Source organism: Rhineura floridana, chromosome 3 (genome assembly GCF_030035675.1).
Source record: "Rhineura floridana isolate rRhiFlo1 chromosome 3, rRhiFlo1.hap2, whole genome shotgun sequence".
NCBI lineage: Eukaryota > Metazoa > Chordata > Lepidosauria > Squamata > Rhineuridae > Rhineura > Rhineura floridana.
Window position 1 is genome coordinate 104,574,601 of NC_084482.1, and position 22,686 is coordinate 104,597,286.

General features: G+C 40.8%; 1 protein-coding gene across 6 annotated transcripts in view; it reads left to right on the forward strand.

Moving 5' to 3' along the window:
- LOC133382242 (uncharacterized) overlaps positions 1-20,966 on the forward strand; it is a 28,517-nt gene extending 7,551 nt beyond the window's left edge. For 4 of the 6 annotated variants that reach the window (XM_061621923.1, XM_061621922.1, XM_061621925.1 and 1 more), the window contains 3 exons: positions 12,308-12,472; positions 17,976-18,470; positions 19,687-20,966. In XM_061621923.1, the coding sequence (XP_061477907.1) occupies positions 12,317-12,472; positions 17,976-18,470; positions 19,687-20,016 (981 nt within the window). In that variant the 5' untranslated portion in view covers positions 12,308-12,316 and the 3' untranslated portion in view covers positions 20,017-20,966. Of the gene's footprint in view, positions 1-11,818; positions 11,990-12,307; positions 12,473-17,975; positions 18,471-19,686 lie in introns of those variants that run through there. The other 2 variants (XM_061621928.1, XM_061621927.1) reach the window with 2 other exon arrangements.
- Positions 20,967-22,686: the final 1,720 nt, after the last annotated feature.

The window sequence follows — 22,686 nt, forward strand, 5'->3', positions numbered from 1 at the left end:
AGTACATGCAGTCAACAAACTTGGTCTCATGGAGAGGAGGTCTGGCAAAAACCAAGGACCCCCGGTAGATGACTGCCACTCCCCCTCCCCGCCTACCAACCCTCGGCTGGTGTGCGTATTGGAAACCGGCTGGACACATGGCCCCCAGTGTAGGCGCTGAGGCCTCATCCAGCCAGGTCTCCATAATACACACCAGGTCTGCGCTCTCATCCAGGATCATATCATGGATGAGCGTTGTCTTTTGCGCCACAGACCTGGCATTACACAACAACAGTCGAAGGTCGGATGGAGTCCTGCATCCCACAGTTATCTTCTGGTTATGGACAGGCCCGGAACAAGGGATGGATATTATGCATCTATCCCTTGTTCCCCTAAACTGGTACGGCCTGCCACCCACACCTTTCCAGGATCTGCCGCCTAGCCTTTTAATATCCTGACTCCCTTTCCCCCCACAGTACCCCCCTCTGGTCTGCACATGCCCCACTCCTAGTCTGCCATTAGGCAGCCCCCCTCCCCTTAAACTACTATCCTCTACAATTCCTGGGTGGCTCCGGGAAGAGGGGGCCGCTCCCCCACGCTAACCACTGGAGCTCTCTGTGGGGCAACCGTAGCCTTTATGGCTCCTCACTGAGCAACAGATGTACTCCACCGGCAATTTTATTGTTCACTGCCTTGATAGTTTTGAGTTGTCAGTTATAAATATTCTTAAAAGTAAATAAATAATCTATCAGAAAGAGCTCATGAGGACTGTATACCTTGTGGTTTTTTCCGGAGAATATTTCTGCATAAATAATTTTGTAAGCTGCCTCTGATCCTGAAACTAGTTTACTTCCAGGTGTTTCCAATCCCCCACCCCAACCAAAATAAAGCCAAAGTATTTCTGCAACTCTCCTTGGACATTGCAAGACGTGCTCACCACTAGCAATTCAGACTTGTCATCAAATTCTCCAGTAAGCCTGGTATCTCACTAAAGTGATCCAGCTTTTTTGAACTGCTCACAGTGATGTTCCAGGATTTGTAATAAAGAACACGATGCCATTCAGAAAACAGACTTGCATTGGGTCCTCATCCATTTGCTGTTGCCGCTTATGTATGTGCATTAGTCTTCATCACCTCAGCCAAGGGCCTTACAGGTAAAGCAAAACGTACTGAGATGCAGATTTGATAAATGCCAGAATATATTGACAGATAATTTGTTTTAAAAAGATGTCAAACTCCTATTTAATTTAATTCATGCAAGTTCCCTCCTCCCCTTTCTAGCATTTTCTGACAGAAATCAGGCAGTTGTCTCCTAGTGCAGAAATCATCTGTTTTCTAGACTTTGATCTTCAGTACTTTGTTCACAACCTGGTTGTTTCTCTTTGATGTTTGACATATGCTTATTTGTAAATTTAAAGAGGGCCACGTGGTTTTAGCCCAAACTAATATCCAGTTTTAGTCAATAGGGAGCTGGGATTTTTCAGCCAGCTGTGAACACAGATGGAATAGCTTGGAATTTATTTCTAAACATAAATCTGGCAGTTACAATGAGAAAAAATGAGACTCTGCTGTTGACCAGGATAATATTAAAGTATTATGTTCTTGCAATGGATTTATTCACATGAAAACTTTTCCACAGACTAGTGAGCCTTTCAGTCACACATGGAACTTCTACATCTGAAAGTTAATGATCAAGTTAATGATCTATACACTAACAACACCATGTAAAGTTTTCTTCCCTCCCAGAAGATTCCGGTCCAGTTGCAGCTTTGAACTGGTTGGACCTTATATGCGATCCAATAAGAATAAAGCTCAAATTGCTGAATGGAGGAGGGAAGCTTTATCTGTCCAACCAATTCAGGGATAGTGCAGAACAGGCGCTGCACAACTGTGCATGAATTGCACTGGCATGATGAATGAGAAGTTGCATATGGTACTCCAGCTGACACCCAGCATTCTTACATAGTGCTATCACTACTTTAAGCATGCACTTCCTGAGGACTGAATATTGCCCACAATCCAATAGACCAGCCTTTCCCAACCTTTGGGTCCCAAGATGTTGATGGACTACAGTTCCTATCATTCCTGACCATTGACCAGTCAGTCAATCAGTCAATGTTATCGCTTGACCCATAGGCCATTGCAAATACAGAACAAAATTGAAGGATACTTGATGGGTCTGGTGGGAATTGTAGTCCAACAACATCTGGGGACTCAAAGACTGGGAAAGACTGTAATAGAAAAAGGTCTACTATACTGAAAATATATTTCTTATAGTTATATCTTAAAATATTGGCCTAATGTCTTTTTCTGAATGTGTTGTGTTTAAGAGTACACTATGCATAACATTGAACATAAGCCAAAAGGCAATGGTTGCTTTTTATTACTTATTTTAAAACATGCACTAGAACAACAGTTTTCAGAGTTCTAGTAAAAACTTTTCTCTTGAACAAACATGTCAAGCACTAGTTCCAGAAAAAATTTTAAGCTTAACTGCACTTTTTACATTGCTGGTGAATGTGGAGTGGTCAGACAAGAGGTGTGTGTGGGGGGAAGGCAATCTTCTGACCTTCTTCTGGCACTCACTGTGGCTGGTCTTGTTAGAATCCTCAGGGAATCTTACTTATGACCTCATCAAAGAGACAGAGCAAACTGCCTCTTTGATGTCATGTTGAATCTTTCTACTGTTCATAGGTCTGTGGTTTGACAGAAGGTAAGATATGAAAAGGAGAAAGCTGAACATATATTTAAATCCCTTAAAAATCTCTCTCTCTCTCTCTCTCTCTCTCTCTCTCTCACACACACACACACACACACACACACACACACACACTTTATTGACATACTTTTGAGGTACATAATTAGGGGTTGTCTAAAGAAATAAAAGAAGCAATATTACCAGAATTCTTCCCCCCCCCAGTGATTCTAGCTTATCTTAAAATGTGTCGACTTTCGCTGCACCCTGTGAAGTCTTTATAGGATGTCCTCAAAGAAGCAGCCCTCAAAGTAGCCCTCAAAGAAACATTTCTTGGAGAACAATAGTTGGCCTGAAAAAGAAGAAGAATCCACTTGGAAGTTGGTGTGGGTGAAAAAAATCTTCAAACACCAGATCAAAAACAGCCCTTACGAAAATGTTACTTTCTTTTTAAGCATTGGTGTATTTTAACTACTGGTGAAATTCATTGTAGTTGTTCAGAACTGTTAAAAAATGAATAGAAGACAATAGAAAAGCTTTCATTTGTTGCAGTGGCGTATTGACAGCGTGTGCCAGCCCTGTGCCCAGTAGGAATAGAACCAGCCGAAAGATATCCACACACAGACCATTACTTGTTAAGAGTCTTTACTGACAGGATTTTCTCTCACAGATACAGACACGAATACTTTCCTAGCTCTTCTAACACCCCACACCCCCACACCTTGAAGTTTCTCTTTCAAGGCTTTATAGATGTTCTGTTTCATGCCAGCTGCAGTCTCTGACCTTGAGCTGCTGCACAGTGTTTGACTCATTACATGTCTTCTTATTTCTGTCTTTCTGGAAAACTAGACACATAGACTCCTCAGCAGCCTACAGCTTCCACCTTTTCCATAAAGACATGAGTACATACATTTCATAGCTTTCCCCCCACAATTACAGTTTGTTTTCGTTACCGTTATGTCAATCTTTATTTAATACATTCGAGGTACAGTGTTTCACCATCATCCATTACTTTGCACCTGTTTGTTTCTTGGCTTGTTACTGTGCCAATCTGAAACCTTTCAGGTGGTTTACCCAGATTTGCTCTTTCAGAGCGTCTTAATGTTACCTGAGGCTCTGTTTCCTCTTTGCCTCTCTCATCCTCACTAGCAAGAGGTCGTTCTTCTTCCTCTTGTTTTATCCCTTGTTCTGGTTCATGTTCTGTGGTTGCATCATGCTCATGTGAATTGCCTAGTTCCGCATACTCAATGTTCTCCCAATCCTGTTCCTGACTTTAATGCTCCTGCTTAGTACCACCCTTCTCTGATTTGGTATCCAGACACGATAGTAAGCATTTTGAAATCCCAGTACATTCCCTTTCTGTGCTCTGGGAGCTAACTTCCCATGTCGTTTTCCTTTGGGAACGTGTACCCAGCACTTTGCTCCAAATCTAACAATATGCTGCAGTCTTGGTTTCTTTCCATTGAGTTTCTCATATGGTGTCATTTGAATTGCTCTATGATACAGCCTATTTTGAATGTAATTGGCATATAACATACACTCTCTCCAAAACGCATTTGGTAACTCAGAGTCCCTTAACATGGCTCTAATTGCATCCTGAAGGGTTCTATTTTTTCTCTCCGCTAATCCATTCTGAAACGGAGAAAATGGGGCAGTGAAATTCTGTTCTATCCCTTTCTTTGACAAATACTGCTCTAACGATTTACCAGTGAACTCTCCCCCTTGATCAGAGCGTATCCTTTGGATTGTGACACCGTGTTGTACTTCAATCTTTTTCACAAACTGTTTCAGTTTCCCCTCTGCTTCGTCTTTTGCATGTAACAAATAAACGGTACAAAACCTGGTATAGTCATCTACAATCACCAGAAAATACTTGGTACCACCTTGTGAACCTTGAAACGGTCCTGCTAAATCAATATGAATCATTTGATATGGTGCATTTGTGCTACTCTCTGCCTCTTTACATACAGGAGCAACCGTGGCTTTGGTTTGATTACATACATCACATTCCACATACTGGTTACACTCTTTCAGTGTCACATCCACATTATTACTGGGTGTTTTCATGATTGTTCCAAAACTAGCGTGACCTAGTTTTCTATGCCATAGATGAATACATCAGTCATGAGGCTTCTTGTTTGCACACATAGTAGCACATCTTGTGGGTTTGAATTGTATGTAAAACAGTGAATTCCTAAGATATCCCTTCATACAGAGTTTGTCCCCTTTCTTTATCTCACATGTCCCTTGCCTAAACGTGACAACATATCCCATTGCATTCAGTTTCTTAACAGACATGATATTGCATTCTAAGCTTGGTACAAACGATACATCAGTCATTATGGTGTTCATTTCGCATAACTTTACAGTTCCCCTCCCCAATACCTGTCTGTGCGTGCCATCTGCAAGCACAACATCCTCTTTCGTGGGAAGTGTAGTTTTGAACAAAGTTATGTCCTTCACCATACTGTGGGTAGCGCCTGAGTCTACCACCCATACAGTACTGTCTCTGTCTTTGCTGCTTTTAGTTTTGCAGTTGTCAGCACTCACCAGCTGCACACATGACGGCTTCCTGCCTCGTCCTTTTCACTTCGCTTCACAGTCTCTTTGAAGATGAGTAGTAGCACCACAGAAGTAACAGGCTTTTAGTCCAAATGATCTTGCTTCTGTGTCTTTGAAGTTTGTCTTTCTGCATTCTCTTTTCTCAGTTCTCTCTCTTCCATCGGCTTCCTTGCGTCTGTCCCACTCCTGGAGCAGTTTGCCCGAAACTTACTCAACTGTCAGACCCTCATCTGGCATAGCTTCCAGCGAGCTCACGATTGGATCCCAAGACGAATTCAGTGAAGAGAGGATGATGTACACTTGCTGCAACTGTGTGTGCTCCACATTCCTTTCTTGCAGCTCTGCAAACAACTTCTTTATTTCCAACAAATGAGCAGACATAGTCCCGTCCTCAGCCAGCTTCATCTGATAGAGTCTTCGTGCTAAGTGAATTTTGCTGCTGGCCGTCTTTCGCACATGCACTTCATTTAATGCAGTCCATATAAGCCTCGCCGTCGGCTTTTGTATAAAGAGCAACTGAGAATCATCAACCGCCAAGATGATTAACGCCTTCACTTTCTCATCCATTCGAATCCACGGAGCCGGTTGCGGATCCGCCGGTGGGTCGGTCACAATTACCTGCCATAAATCTTCCTTGGTAAGGAACGCTTGCATCCTTAATCTCCAACTGGAATAGTTTCGTTCAGTGAGCCTTTCCAAAGGCATCCCGGCTGAAAGTGAAACTGCCATGCCTGCAGCTGCTTCTTCTGCACACGGCTAAACACTATTCCTTCGCCCGACTTGCTTCCACGATTAAGCACTCTTCCTCAGCACTCTGGCAGACTTACTGAGTAGACAGGTCGCTAGGCTGGTAGGCTGGTAGGCTGGTCGTCTTGGCTGGGTTGCTAGGCTGGGCCGCTAGGCTGGACCCATAACCCCTGTTGCAGCGGTGTATTGACAGCGTGTGCCAGCCCTGTGCCCATACATAAAGTTGTTGTGAGCACTGTGGTCTTGCTTGTCCTTCCAGAGCACATGCCTTACACGCAGAAGGTCTCAGGTTCAGCTCTTGACATCTCAAAGCAGCACTGGGAAATAACTATGTTGGAGACCCTGAAGAACAGTTGCTAGTCACGGCAGACAATGCTGAGCTTTATGGACCAATGTTCTGACTCGGTATAAGGCATATATCCTCACACAGACACAAGACACAATCAAATCCAAATCCAGCACTTTCAACATTTTTAGTGAGATCATCAAGAACATGCATAAATTTCTCCCACTGAAATCAATGGGAGTGTTTTAATTTTGACTGGATCACACCCAGTAGTAGGCGACAGGGTGGCAGCACTCCCCTGACTTTTCATCTCCCATGTTGTTGCTACTTACCAGGAGGTAGAGAGGGAGGAAATGATGTGGAGCAAATGCCAGTCACTATTGATTGTGGTAGTCTACCACACACACATTATGTGATTTCCCTGCTTTCCCCTTCAGGATATGTGAAGGTCAGTCCTGGGAATGGGAGCATACAATAATATAGGAAGCACTTGCTATGTCAGGCCAGTGACCCATGTAGTCCAGCATCCTGTTCTCACAAATGCCTATGGGAAGCCCACAAGCAGGATCTGAGTGCAACAGCAAGCTCCCCACTTGTGGTTCCCAGCAACTGATATTCAGAGGCATACTCCCTCTAACAGTGGAGGCAGAACATAGCCATTGTAGCTAGTAACCATTGATAACCTTATCCTCTTATGTGGTTAACTGAACAAACATAGGAAGGGCTATCAAGAGGTATACACGGGCGTTCTGTTCCCTATAGTGGCCTAGTGTGGTGCCTATATTTGTTGATTATGTTTTCACCCCACACTTATTCCCATAGGAACCCATGGTGGCATATACATAGGAAACAACAGCAATCCAGATGTTAAACAACCATACAAAAATACAATTAGAAAAACAGTGTAAATGCACAATATAGCCGGCGAGGAATAATAGCACCAAAAATCTATATGCACAAACAAGTGCATTTTTAACTTGTCTGGCAAAGTGACATCAATGTGCATTTTTTTAAAATGCAGAGAGGGAACAGAAAGAGAAATGTGTTATGCCCTGCTGGGACTGAATTGAGTCATGTTGTCTATATCTCCCAGAGTTAGAACAGGGAAGAGCGGCAACAACAAAAATGGGAAGGTGAAATGAATCCAAAGTTTACCAAGGTTCTACAATCGAGGCTTTTGTTTCACAAAACTAACTAGGACGTAGGGTGATGCAGCTGATAATAACAAATGAGAAAACAAAGTCTGCTCTGGGAAATTAAATGGGTTAAATTTTTTCACTTCTTTTTATATAACATATGAATGATGGAAGATCAGATAAAATAAACAGGCAGCTCAATTAATATAAAAGGAAGAAACTTTTAAAATAGTGCAAAGCGTAGTTGTAAGACTCTTTGTGAAAGGGTGCAGTGAAGCCCCATAGGAAGATGGGGTTCAGAATACAGGCATATCAATTGTTTCCCATCAGGTGGATTGAAAGTACAAAGCAAAAAAAAAAAGCTGTTTGTGCTGAGTTTGGATATGCAAGATCTGGGTTCCAGCTGGATAGGGATTTGGCCATGATTGCCATTGGTTCCATGTGGACCAATCTCTTAGGGCATTTCCAGATGACCTGTTTATTGAGTATTCATCCTGATTTGTTTGCAGGCAGGTTATATGACACTGCATTAAGTGATTATTATCCCATGCTTCCCCGTGCATTTTTCCAGCATTGTTCTTACTGCAAAAAATCCAACTTTTTTTTTTTTTGGAAGGGGGTTTATTACACAAGAGCATCAAATCCACTTTAACTGCACAACCTGAATGTGCCAGTATCCAGCTAAATCCCACCTACAGTGACAATCTGGAAGTCCCCTATAAATCAGCCTAATCTCCTCTACAGTTCCCTTAAAGCTAAAATGAAGGGGGGGTTGTATGTGGTAAAAGTGTCACTCAGAACTAGGTGTAGATTAGATAGCATTACTTCAGTTCATGTGCATCTCATAATGAGCCATCACAGCAACAGACTCCACAGCTGGGGGACAGGGGGTTAACAAGAAGACTTAAGAACTGCTCCAGTAATTAGTCACCAAGCAAAATAGGCGAAGTATTCTGATTTCTTATCTGACCTAGAAGAAATACTAAGCAGCATTTGAATTTCTGTAACCTTTTTTTAGTGTGCAAAGTACTCTGCAAAGTTTCTCACTAACCTTTGCATAGAGATGGATCAATCTGCCAATTTTAGTTTCTCTCAGTTTCTCATCTTTTCCATCTTAAATACAGTTTGCCACATTTTCACATCAATCTTAATTTTTTTTTAAAAGGTGTCATTAAAATTTCTAATATAATGCATTTTTGTATCTTACTTTCATGGATATATGCATTTTTATGCACACTTTCTTCTCAGCTCTTTTTGGAAGGGAGAGCAGGATACAAATTTAATAACTAAATAATCTACATAATTTTATGTCCCTTTTTTGGTTGGAGAGCTGCATCACAGAATTCAGAGAAGTGCACATGCCAAAGGATAGCTGTGTTTCAGTTCATGTGTTGTTTGGGGAAGCACAAAATAATAAACTGGACTGAATTTCTCCCCATCTCTATCCTCACAATAACTCAGAAGCAGATTGGGCCAAAAGACATTATCTTTCTCACGAAAACTAACTCTATATTCCTGATTTGCTTTCTTGAAATAATGCAACATACTTATGAAGGTCTTAGAGTCTTTTGTCATTATTGAGAGACAGAATAAGGATATCCACATGGATGGCCACCATTATCAGTGTCTATACTACCAATTGTAGCATTGCATCCCTGACCTTCCTGCACAATCTTCAGAAAGGCACCAGGGACTAGAGATGGGGGAGGAATTCAATTCAGTTCACATTTAAAGCTGAATTTCCAGAACAGTTTGAGAACTGAAGCACAGCCAGAGCTTGGAAGTAATACGTTACAAATAACGAATTACTTGTAATTCATTACTTTTTTGAGGAAGAAGTGGGCAATTCCTTTACATTTTGATTGTAATATAACTAGGAGTAATTTTATTACTTTTGTGGAGTAATTGTAATGTTTCCAGCATTACTTTGGGGCATTACTTGGGGGGGAAGCAGGGGAAGTCTTCTGCTCCTCTGATTTGTGGATGAAAATCACGTCTCTCAAGCTGGGCTTCTGTGCAGCATGGCTCTTCCCTCATACTCTGTGGGTGGGTAGGAGGCAACGAGGGAGGAGGTGGAGAGCAAGATGGGGTGGAGTGGAGACAACAATTGTTTAAAAAAATGGATGGTGGTGGTGAAGAATGGGATGGAGGGGGAAAGGAGCGAGAGGGAAGAACATGGATAAAGGAGAAGGATGCAGCAGCAGAATGGAGATAAAGAACTGTGGAGGTAAAAGATGACAACGTATGTGTATGCATGTGAATACTGTGTTTGCACTTGGCACACAAAGTGGCCTCCACCACCCTCTCTGGCTACTGTGCTGCATTTGCAGTATTGTAACTTTTTTGCATCTCAGGGGAAAATGTTTGCTTGAGTGAGTTTCCCTTAGTTGGTGGCAGGGCAGGGTCCGGGAGGTGGTTAAGTGAGAGAGATTATGCTTGCTGGCTGGTTGGGGGGGTTGCACTCCGTTTGACATGCAAAGATCTGAGTAGTGGCCTCTGCCTCCCTCCCCACCACCTTTACCAGTGGAGAGACCACCATTGCTATCTTATGGATAAAAAGAATTATTCTACTACCTCTGTATGTTTGTGTTTATTTTTAGGCTACTTAGACATGCAGCAGCCAAGAACAGCACCTTGTAGGCGTTTTTTTAAAAAAGTAACTGAAATTAATTGTAGTGATTACTTTTCAGAAAAAGTAATCAGTTACTTTCAGAGCAATTGTAATTGTAATGGCAATTTACTTTAATTTTAAGTAATTTAATTTACTTTTTTGGCCATGTAATTGTAACTGTAATTTATTAATTTTTAAAAGGTATCTTCCAAGCTCTGAGCCAGCTGTCAGAATGTGCACTTTCTCAAATTTTGCGATGCTGTTCTCCAACCAAAATGCACATAATCGGGGGAAATGTGCATAAAACGAATATATTAGTGATAGTAACATTAAAAAGTGCATTATGTTAGGAGAAATTGCTTGCAAAAATGTATACATTACTCAAAACTGCAAACAAAAATGTTTATTATGAGATATTTGCATGAAAATGCTGAAGAATGTTCATGAGGATTTTTTAAAAAAAATATGTCAAAGTGGAGAACTGAATCTAAGATTGGCAAAATGAGAAACTGAGAGAACTGAAACTGACAGATCCTTCCATCGCTTTGTTGTTGTTATATGCCTTCAAGTCAATTACGATTTGTGGTGACCCTATGAATCAGTGACCTCCAAGAGCATCTGTCATGAACCACCCTGTTCAGATCTTGTAAGTTCAGGTCTGTGGCTTCCTTTATGGAATCAATCCATCTCTTGTTTGGCCTTCTTCTTTTTCTACTTCCTTCTGTTTTTCCCAGCATTATTGTCTTTTCTAATGAATCATGTCTTCTCATTATGTGTCCACAGTATGATAACCTCAGTTTCATCATTTTAGCTTCTAGTGATAGTTCTGGTTGAATTTGTTCTAACACCCAATTATTTGTCTTTTTCGCAGTCCATGGTATGCACAAAACTCTCCTCCAATACCACATTTCAAATGAGTTGATTTTGCTCTTATCCACAGTTTTCACTGTCCAACTCTCACATCCATACATAGAAATCAGGAATACCATGGCGTGAATGATTCTGACTTTAGTGTTCAGTGATACATCTTTACATTTGAGGACCTTTTCTAGTTCTCTCACAGCTGCCCTCCCCAGTCCTAGCCTTCTAATTTCTTGACTATTGTCTCCATTTTGGTTAATGACTGTGCCAAGGTATTGATAATCCTTGACAAGTTCAATGTCCTCAACAAAAATCTTTTCTGCCTTGCTAATAGGCAAATGTGTGTTGCAGCCCCCTGGGAACCACTGAGGGCTGCAGCACTTCTATTACTGCAAACCCAGTGTTTTGCCAAAGGTTTTTTCCCTTCCCTGTGGCAAGAAAGTTCGAGATCTGAATGAACATGAAACACACTGATGAGGAAAGAAAATTTAGTGTTTTATTGAAGCAAAAGCTATTGGTTGCAGCAGGCAGGCGCTAAAACACTTACAGCAACTAATGATGAGCACACCTTTTATCTCACTTTCTCTGTTTTCCCTGATGGAAGCCCCAGTCATCAGACAGGTGGAGATATCTCATGTTACGGCCCTGTTTGGATTTACACCATGCCGCTCTTCCCTGGAGGCTGGTGTCTAGGCTTCTGGCCAATGTTAAGGCTTATCTGCTCAGATTGAGGGTCCTTTATTTATACCCAAATGATCCTCAGGGAGGGGGCATAAGTGGCACCTATACCTGTGAGATTTTCATCTTTCCCAGGGGCAAGTGTCTTTAGATCTCATATTTCTGACAATCGTTTATCTTACAGTGACCTTGAAGTTGTGCTCGCAAGAGCAGAGAACGCAGCTGTGGAACTTTTCTCCTGCCTGATGAGTTCATTGTTTTGACTATTAAGCAGTCTTTGCCAGCCTCTGCTGTCAGCATCGGCCAAGACAAACAAGCTTCTTCCTACACAGGGTCAGCAAGCCTGTAAATTCTTGACCAGAGCTTTGTGCTTGAAGTAGAACTCCAGTACTAGGCAAGCAGTTTACAAAAGCAGTAAGCACCCAATAAATCAGGTGCGAGACAAGAATTATGGGACGGGGAAATGGGGCATGCCACACTAAGCTCCTTGCTTATATGTAGATGTCTTCTGGAATTGTTTTGCCCCTACACCAGGTGATCAAGAAAGTCCTTGCCATGCTTGACTGTCCTCATTTCTTTCCTTGTTGGCTACTAGCCTCTTACCCATCGTATAGACTTGCTAGTTCACTAGAAATACTTCTTAGTGTAATATCCTGACTGTGCTTTTATGGCTATTAGAGTCTGATTTTGGTGTCTAAATTTGTGGAGTACACTGTAAGTTGACTTTTTTTTTGCATGTTTCTGTCTTACAGCTACAGAAGATGAAAAAGGAGGACAATTTAGAAACTAATGTAATCCAGTATGAAAAGAGTTATAAGCAGAAAACATATTGCAGATTAATGAAGAAACAACAGAAAAATGGGATTTCACCCTGGAAGAACACAGGGAAGATAAAGAAAGGGTTACAATCAAATGAGGTATTGCTATTTGTAATTCAGTGACAAAAGTGTGAGCACTCTCCAGAACCTCGCCCTTCCATCTCTCTGTATTGCCAGTTTACCAATCAATATATCAAATCCCAGGCTGCTGATTTCTACACTGCCTTCCGCTTGACTCCTCAAGTACTGCTCAGTCTCACAGGAGCCTTCATCAACCTTTTTGATATGCTCTTCCCATATATGCCCTTTTTCTTAAAAAAAAAAAAAACTATTTGACCCAAGCTATAATCATGGCACGTAATTAATAGATGAACTGTCATGCTAATTTTTGAATAAGGTATTTTAGAGAGAAAAATCTTAAATATTAACTTCTAGCCACTTACAAATTGATGAAAAAATGGAATATTTCAGATAGAAGCTCTACTGTTCTCCGGTTTGTTATGAATATATGTTCAATTCCAGTTTCTCTTCCATCAGTCCTTTTGTATTTGTTTGTATGTATGTATGGTGCTATCGATGCAAATAGTTCTTTATAAGATAGATGCTTGCCTCATTTAGCTTAATCTGAACCAGGGAAATATGTGGCCCTCTAGATGTTGTTGGATGCCAACTCCCTTCAGCCCCTGCCAGCATTGCTAATCACTCCTACTGACCACTCTTAGCCAAAAGAATGTGCTTTTTATATGGGCTCATCCAGGAGTGACTGGCATGGCAAGGCAGTGCTGCACTGTGGCACTGCCACTCTCCCATCACCACTGCCTCATATTGTGATAATCTGGGGATGGTGCAGGTTGGTAGTAATGTCTGGGCTGCTCATATGCACCAGAGGGACCACCAGATTGGCTCCAGCAGTGCTCTGGCACATCTCCAACTTCACTGCTGCCCTGCCCTGCTCCAATATTGTCTAGATAAGCGGCAGCCATTCTTGGGTATGTGACCCAGATTGTCATGTGATATGTGTGTAGGATAAGTTTGGAAGCACAAAAATATGTAATGTATTTTCTATAGATCAGGCCAGTCAAGGAATCCAACAGTCATACATGGATTCAGATTATGAAAATTTCAAAAATTTCTAAAGTTCATTGCTGTCATGTGGAATTTCAGGCCAACATACTCAAGACATTCTAAAATAACAAAGAGCATAAAAAGAGCCCTGCTGGATAGCCCACCTAGTCCAGCATCCTATTCTTACAGTGGCCAACCAGATTCCTAAGGGAAGCCTGCAAAAATAAACAATGTAGTCAGTGAAGTCAGAGGGATATGAAGTGCAGACGGTACAGACTATGCTAATTGCATGATTATTTTACATGTATTGCATTTACAAAGCAGTATTGATAGTGATAACATAAACATCCTAGCATTGGTTAAATTAATTAAAACCTGTAGGAGGATGTAAATTCATACCCGAATTAATAGACCTGACCTTCTTGATAAGTTAAAATTCAGCTGTTTCTTACTTGAGTCTTTCTTTGAATTTCTTCAGGTATGATGTTGAGGTCAGCAACAGAGTGCCCAGTGAGACTGAAATGTTCTCCCACTGGTTTCTGAATATTGCCCTTCCTAATGTCAATTTCAACATCCTTTTATTGTTTTGTGTGGAGACTGACTAGTTTAAGAACATAAGAAGAGCCTGCTGGATCAGGCCAGTGGCCCATCTAGTTCAGCATCCTGTTCTCACAGTGGCCAACCAGGTGCCTGGGGGAAGCTCGCAAACAGGACCTGAGTGCAAGAACACTCTCCCCTCCTGAGGCTTCCAGCAACTGGTTTTCAGAAGCATACTGCCTCTGACTAGGGTAGCAGAGCACAGCCATCATGGCTAGTAGCCATTGATAGCCCTGTCCTCCATGAATTTGTCTAATCTTCTTTTAAAGCCATCCAAGCTGGTGGCCATTACTGCGTCCTATGGGAGCAAATTCCATAGTTTAACTATGCGCTGAGTAAAGAAGTACTTCCTTTTGTCTGTCCTGAATCTTCCAACATTCAGCTTCTTGGAATGTCCACGAGTTCTAGTAATATGAGAGGAGAAAAACTTTTCTCTATCCACTTTCTCAATGCCATGCATAATTTTATACACTTCTATCATGTCTCCTATGACTCGCCTTTTCTCTAAACTAAAAAGCCCCAAATGCTGCAACCTTTCCTCGTAAGGGAGTCATTCCATCCCCTTGATCATTCTGGTTGCCTTCTTCTGAACCTTTTCCAACTCTATAATATCCTTTTTGAGATGAGGCGACTAGAACTGTACACAGTATTCCAAATGCGGCTGCACCATAGATTTATACAACGGCATTATGATATCGGCTGTTTTATTTTCAATTCCTTTCCTAATTATCCCCAGCATGGAATTTGCCTTTCTCACAGCTGCCGCACACTGGGTCGACATTTTCATTGTGCTGTCCAATACAACCCCGAGGTCTCTCTCCTGGTCGGTCACCGCCAGTTCAGACTCCATGAGGATATATGTGAAATTCAGATTTTTTTGCTCCAATATGCATAATTTTACACTTGTTTATATTGAATTGCATTTGCCATTTTTCTGCCCATTCACTCAGTTTGGAGAGGTCTTTTTGGAGCTCTTCGCAATCCCTTTTTGCTTTAACAACCCTGAACAATTTAGTGTCGTCAGCAAACTTGGCCACTTCACTGCTCACTCCTAATTCTAGGTCATTAATGAACAAGTTGAAAAGTACAGGTCCCAATACCGATCCTTGAGGGACTCCACTTTCTACAGTCCTCCATTGGGAGAACTGTCCGTTTATTCCTACTCTCTGCTTTCTGCTTCTTAACCAATTCCTTATCCACAAGAGGACCTCTCCTCTTATTCCATGACTGCTAAGCTTCCTCAGAAGTCTTTGGTGAAGTACCTCGTCAAACGCTTTTTGAAAGTCTAAGTACACTATGTCCACTGGATCACCTCTATCTATATGCTTGTTGACACTCTCAAAGAATTCTAATAGGTTACTGAGACAGGGCTTTCCCTTGCAGAAGCCATGCTGACTCTGCTTCAGCAAGGCTTGTTCTTCTATGTGCCTAGTTAATCTAGCTTTAATAATACTTTCTACTAGTTTTCCAGGAACAGAAGTTAAGCTAACTGGCCTGTAATTTCCAGGATCCCCTCTGGATCCCTTTTTGAAGATTGGCGTTACATTTGCCACTTTCCAGTCCTCAGGCATGGAGGAGGACCTGAGGGACAAGTTACATATTTTAGTTAGCAGATCAGCATTTTCACATTTGAGTTCTTTGAGAACTCTCGGGTGGATGCCATCCAGGCCTGGTAATTTGTCAGTTTTTATAGCCTAGAACTTCCTCTCTCGTTACCACTATTTGTCTCAGTTCCTCAGAATCCCTTCCTGCAACTGTTAGTTCAGGTTCCGGGATCTGCCCTATATCTTCCACTGTGAACACAGATGCAAAAAATTCATTTAGCTTCTCCGCAATCTCCTTATCTTTCTTTAGTACACCTTTGACTCCCTTTTCATCCAAGGGTCCAATAGCCTCCCTAGATGGTCTCCTGCTTTGAATGTATTTATAGAATTTTTTGTTGTTGGCTTTTATGTTCTTAGCAATGTGCTCCTCAAATTCTTTTTTTAGCATCCCTTATTGTTTTCTTGCATTTCTTTTGCCAGAGTTTGTGTTCCTTTTTATTTTCTTCATTCGGACAAGACTTCCATTTTCTGAAGGAAGACTTTTTGCCTCTAAGAGCTTCCTTGACTTTGCTCGTTAACCATGCTGGCATCTTCTTGGCCCTGGCGGTACTTTTTCTGATCTGCGGTATGCACTCCAGTTGAGCTTCTAATATAGTGTTTTTAAAGAACTTCCAAGCATTTTTGAGTGATGTGACCCTCTGGACTTTGTTTTTCAGCTTTCTTTTTACCAATCCCCTCTTTTTTGTGAAGTTTCCTCTTTTGAAGTCAAATGTGACCGTGTTGGATTTTCTTGGCAATTGGCCATTTACATGTATGTTTAATTTAATAGCACTATGGTCACTGCTCCCAATCGGTTCGACAACACTTACATCTCGCACCAGGTCCTGGTCCCCATTGAGGACTAAGTCCAGGGTTGCCGTCCCTCTGGTCGGTTCCATGTCCAACTGGTCTAGGGAATAGTCATTTAGAATATCTAGAAATTTTGCTTCTTTGTTATGACTGGAACACATATACGGCCACTCTATGTCCGGGTAGTTGAAGTCACCCATTACTACCACATTTCCTAGTTTGGATGCTTCCTCAATTTCATATCTCATCTCCAGGTCTCCCTGAGCATTTTGATCAGGGGGATGATAGATCATCCCAGTATTAAATCACTCCTGGGGCATGGTATCACCACCCACAACCATTCTGTGAGGAGTCTGCCACTTCTCTGTTTCGAGCTTGCTGTTGTTTCTTCTATTGTAGAATGCAGAAGGGCATTGCCAGCAAATGATGGCACACATCACATTGGAAGATGAGCAGATAAATGAACCCTTGACATTGTGGCTGACATTATTAGGTCCTGTAGTGTTTCCTGAGTAGATATGGGGAGAGAGTTGGCATGTGAGTTTGTTGCAGAGTCTGGTGCCTTGTGTTTGTGTCTCTGCTAGGTGACTGGTGGTTGGTGGTGAGTACCTGCCACCAAAGATAACATTTCATGCATCTGATGTAGTGGACTGTGGTCTATGAAAGCTTGTGCCATAATAAATTGATTAGTCATTCAGGTGCCACAATTCTCTGCCCTTATTGCAATTGACTAACATAGCTCAGTCTCTCAAAGGAGTTACAGTGAAGACATTCTAGAATCTGTGACTCATGGCTAGGGAGATGGTAGAAAAGCTACCACAGCAATCATCTTTCTTTGAGGCCAGAGTCCATACCAGTGATCAGGCCCAGCATTAGCTCCTGGCATCCTAGGGCAACTAAGAACATAGGCCTGCTGGATCAGGCCAGTGGCCCATCTAGTCCAGCATCCTGTTCTCACAGTGGCCAACCAGATGCCTGTGGGAAACCCGTAAGCAGCACCTGAGTGCAAGAGCACTCTTCCCTCCTGTGGTTTGCAGCAACTAGTATTCAGAAGCAGACTGCCTCTAACTGTGCTCCAGCATGGTCCACAAGTAGTGACACCTGTCCTGAGCCTTCCACACTGGGAAATGAGGTCTGCAGGCCTTCATTTTAATTCCCCAATGCTCCAGAGTGACACTACATGGGACAGTCTAAAACGTGTGGGAAATTAAAATGTCAGCTCTCAGTCACCCTTGGAGCACTGTTCCCCCTACCAAATTCTGAGGGGACCAATCAACATAAGAAGGGGCTAGCAGGATGCACTTTGCCCCAGGCAAAGCTGGAACTACCCCTGCCAGCGAACCAGATAGGCTTACACTTGCAGTGTAAATTAGGTTTGAATCCAGAACTTCAAAATTTGTTATAGGTGCCTTAACTTCTTTTTCACCATGCTTATATCTGGTGCTTGTATGTAAAATCAATCACTGTTATTAGAGGATGGATCATTGGTGTCTGACATCATGATAGTGGACTATTCAGTAGCTTGACCCTTTGTCATTTTTTTCCAGAGCAGCCAACAAAGTTTGGAGGAAAAGAATGAAACTGCATCACCTTTCTCCTGTCGAGAAACCTCCAAGCCCCCATCATTGTCAACTGAAGATAGTGCTGAGGATTTCAATATTGAGCTGACTATTTTTAATGATTTGATGGCCTCAAGTGACCTGATACCCTGTAATGAGTATATACCTTATTATAGGACATATGCAAACCTTGTGGAAAACCCTCTGCAGATAAATACAGAACTGAACCATGAGAACATAGAAAGAGAAGACATTCAAAGCAATGGGTGTGTCTTTAAGCTTAAACATGAAGATGAGCCCCTAAATGACATGGATCTCACCAATGGATATTTCCCATATTATAGAACATATGAGGAGTACTTTGACAGCTCAGATCTTTCCACTGAAGTACACAGCAGAACAGAGAGTGAAGAGGGTGAGACAAATGAAGAGGAAATTGAGAGTAAAATTGACTGTGAAATTGAGGAAGTCTATGAAGATACAGTAAGTTACAACAGAAATTCCAACTTTTACTCACATTGAATGCAATATCATGTGACCACTCCCTTTACATAGAACTTTAAGGATGGCAGAAAACCATTTTGTTCCTCATTTATTCATCATCATCATCATCAATTTCTTTCCCACCCTTCCTCCCAGAATGAGCCCAGGGCAGCAAACAAGGGGCAAAACACTAAAAAAAAAATTCAAAAACAAAACATCTTAAAAATAAAAGTTTTTTTAAAAAAATATTTTAAAATATATTTAAAAGCAAACTAACTATGAAATTTAGGCTCTAACTAAATGTCACATAGAAACACATGTATTAAAATACCAGTATTCTTTTTGAAAAAGAGAAAAACCAATGTAGAAGCGGGCAATTTAGAGCAGTGAGGTGGTGGTGGGAGATAGTTTAAACACACCCTGGGAACTGGAACTCCATTGTATGAATTATCCAGAATTATGTTTTTAACAGATTAATTGCTATTTTGGAATTTATTTTTTTTAAAGTTCAGCATTTGTTACACTGTTGTAATCATTTCAATGTAATGGATATTACAGATCCATAAAAAAAGAGCAGTTTTCTGCCTACATAGATCTAACATCCATAGTTCATAGATCTGATGGATTGATATCCATAGGTTTCTGAAGGAGTCTTCCAAAGTAGTTTGCAGATATCAGGAACTAGCTCTTGGTTCATGCAATCCATATATCCATATACCTGAAAGATCATCTTACCCATTATATACCCAGATGATCACTGCACTCTGCAGGTGAGGGCCTCCTGCAGATACCATCTCATCTCATCAAGAGGTCCATTCTGCACAACATAGAAAACAGACCTTTAATGTTGTGACATCTACCCTTTGAAATTCCCTCCCCTTAAATATTAGATAGGCACCATCTCTGTTGTCTTTTCAGTGCCTATTGAAGACCTTCCTCTTTCAACAAGCCTTTTAAGTAGAGGCCTAATCCCAGTCTGCATCTGTGATGGAATTGTGCTCGATTTTTTAAAAAGATGTTTTAAAGATTTATTCTTAAATATGTTTCAAATATGTTTTTAAAGATATTTTGTTTTTAAGATGTTTTAAATTTGTTTTTAGTATTTTTGTTTGCCACCCTGGGCTCCTTCTGGGAGGAAGGGTGGGATATAATAACAATAATAACAATAATAATAATAATAATAATAAACTTTTGACCAAGTGCCCATTTTTTTCAGGTTACTCAGGAAAATTGGGAAACCAATGAAGATACCAGCCAATACCTTGAGAGTCTTAAGTACACTGAAACCCAGATATTAACTGACTCCATCATTGAGTTCTGTGATTCTGAGATGTCTCTCTTTGATGAAATTTTAAGTCTGAACCAATCACCTTCTGCCAGTGGTTATTTTCCATATTACAGAACATATGGAAAATTGTTTCTCAGCCCAGTAGCCTCAAGTAATGTATTCTATAGCAGTGGAGATGCATTGGAAGTGTTTGGTATGGCAAATGAAGGAACTTTAGAGGGAACTAGGGATTACAGCAATGGCTGTTCAGTGTGCTGACCTCACTGGAATCACAGGCATGGTTTTAAGGACTGTCACCATTACACAGGCCTAGTAATAATTTATATTTAAATCTTTTTATAACAAATTATTATGCATATTAAGTGGATCTGTTGAAAGCACTGGGAGAAATTTCCAACTAGCTCTGGCTTGAACTTGAAGAAACTGAGCATCTCTGGCAGAAGACAATGAGGAAAAAGGAGAAGATGAAAAAGATATCTTTTCTTTATTGCTGACCCTACAGAGCAGATGATCACCAGACCCTCAAACTGCTGTGGGAAAGAAGAACTTTGTCATGATCAAGGCAAGTTCCCAAAATAAGTTTTAATTTTTAAGAAATCTCTATTAAAAACAATAAATTACTAATCAGGGGGTTGAAAACGAACCTTTCTCTACCACAAATATTCAAGTCGTACAAAGCTGGGTTAAGATGTCTTTTTACAACCAAATAGTTCAACAGCAAACTGTGTGGAACTTGGAGACTGCGCCATGGAAGATGATACACTGCAGATAAAAGCTATATGCATGCTATACTTAATTCAATAAGCAATCATATCTGGTTGATATTGCTTATGATGCCCCCTACTGTTGCAGAAGAAAGATAAGGGCAGCCTGGCTGAATCTCCATCCCGGCCAACACCCTAACAAAGATGCAGTATGTAACAGAGGCATCTCTGATCAAGGTCAGTAACCTTCAGTCTGCAAGTCTGAGAGGTGAATTCTTCACTGCAATCTTTATCAACTGATTCTATGGCAGATTTTAGAAAATTCCAGAAGAGAGGGTGGATATGGAGCCACTGAGCATGATTTAGCTAGTAAAAAGTCTTCAGATACTGCTATGAATGCTGATTAAACATCTATCAAGCAATACTATTTTTCTCTGTGATAAAAAATAGACAAAACAATAACAGTTCCTGTATTTTGTTATGTTTCATATCAGTTATGGATAGGAAGGAATTATTTTGTAAAACAAAAACCTTAATAAATAACATCTATATGTTAATGCACACAAGTGTTAAAATGTGTGCCTTGTTTAGTTTTCTTCAAGACTGTTACAAGTAACCACATAGATACAATCAACTACATATAATTCCTCCCAGAATCCAAAGCAGCTTACATATAGCCTTGGACTGTCTTCCATCCAAGCATCTTATAGGACCAGACCTGCTTCAAGTGGCATCATGTGCTGTAAGCAAGTCTCTAGGCATAAACAATAAGCCCAACTGGTTTTGGTGATGCTAAAAAAAAATCCCGTGGTAACTAGAACTACAGGCAGAACTGGGAAAGCATAATGGAATTTGAGTTGGTATTGCCACGCATTCTCTTTCAAATACTGATTCAAAAGTCCTGGCAGCTGTTCCAAAGCCCAACACATTTACAGATCATGAGTACATGAACAAGCATTATATATTTTTACAATATATTTTTACAACTTTTTTGGGCTCAAATATTTGCACTATCGTAATGTGGTAACTATTTTCAGCAACTCGTTGGTGGTCTTGCAATATTTTAATCCTTTCTTATGATATTATTTTTCCTGCAAGCAAAACATGTATGCATGAGAACAACTATTTAGGCAGTCACTAAAATGTATGCATGACAATATTGTGAGTGCTTAAATTGAAGCTATTGAGGATACTGAAGGAAAGATAGCACAGGTGGAACTAGCCAACATTTATTTGCGTTTACTGGAAAATTACTAGAAAACTAGGGCTATGAACTCATGCTTGATGGCAAACAAGTGATCAGGATAGAGTCACACTTCTCAGTTGTAAACCTATGTAGTTATTATGACTAACTGTTTGATTACTACATTTAAATAACAAAACCAGGAGGATTTGGGTAAACTGACCTTCGTCCAGCCATTTTTTACTGCATGCACCAGGGGTAGCCAAAGTGGTGCTCTCCAGAAGTTGTTGGAGTCTCAAGTCCCATCTGTTCCAGCCAGCATGGCCTATGTCCAGTGTTGCTAGGAGCTGTAATCCAACAACCTCTGGAAGGCTTGATGTTGGCTACTCCATGGCAAAACTATAGCAGTGTTTTCCAAACTGGTCAACAAGAAATGGCTATGCTATGAAATAACATTTACACAGACTGTTATACCATCTTAAAAATGTTGGCACTGCTGTTATTGTTGTAAAAACTGCAGTTAAGCCATTGTGATGCTATGCAAGAAGTTTAATGGATTGCAGAGCACCAAGATGTAGATACAGCTTAAGAAAAAGGCAACTGTTTTCCTTGCCCCTGAGGCATGAAGAATTGCAGTGTATCTTATCCTTACCAAATATGTCACCTCTTTGGAGCTTCACAAAGATTTGGCAAACCACATCCCTTTTTCTCTTTTTCTTTTTCTTTTAAAGTTGGCAGACCTCCTTGTTTTCAAAATGTACTTGTGTTTGTCTGGACATTTTCATACTTTTGCTAATCATAATAAGCAATTATGTGGCTGTATCAGTACATACAAGAAACTCTTGAAAAATCTGCAGTTGGATTCATTCTTTTTTGACACACTGATTTGAGAAGGAAGACGTAAAGATTTTTATGAACGCACAGCGAACCATAAAACAAGTTAGCTATAGTGAGTTTACACAAGATAAAAGAGATCCAAAGATCAAGATCTCTCCCTGTTTGACTTCATAGGCATTGAGTTTATATAGCCATAGTTCTCAA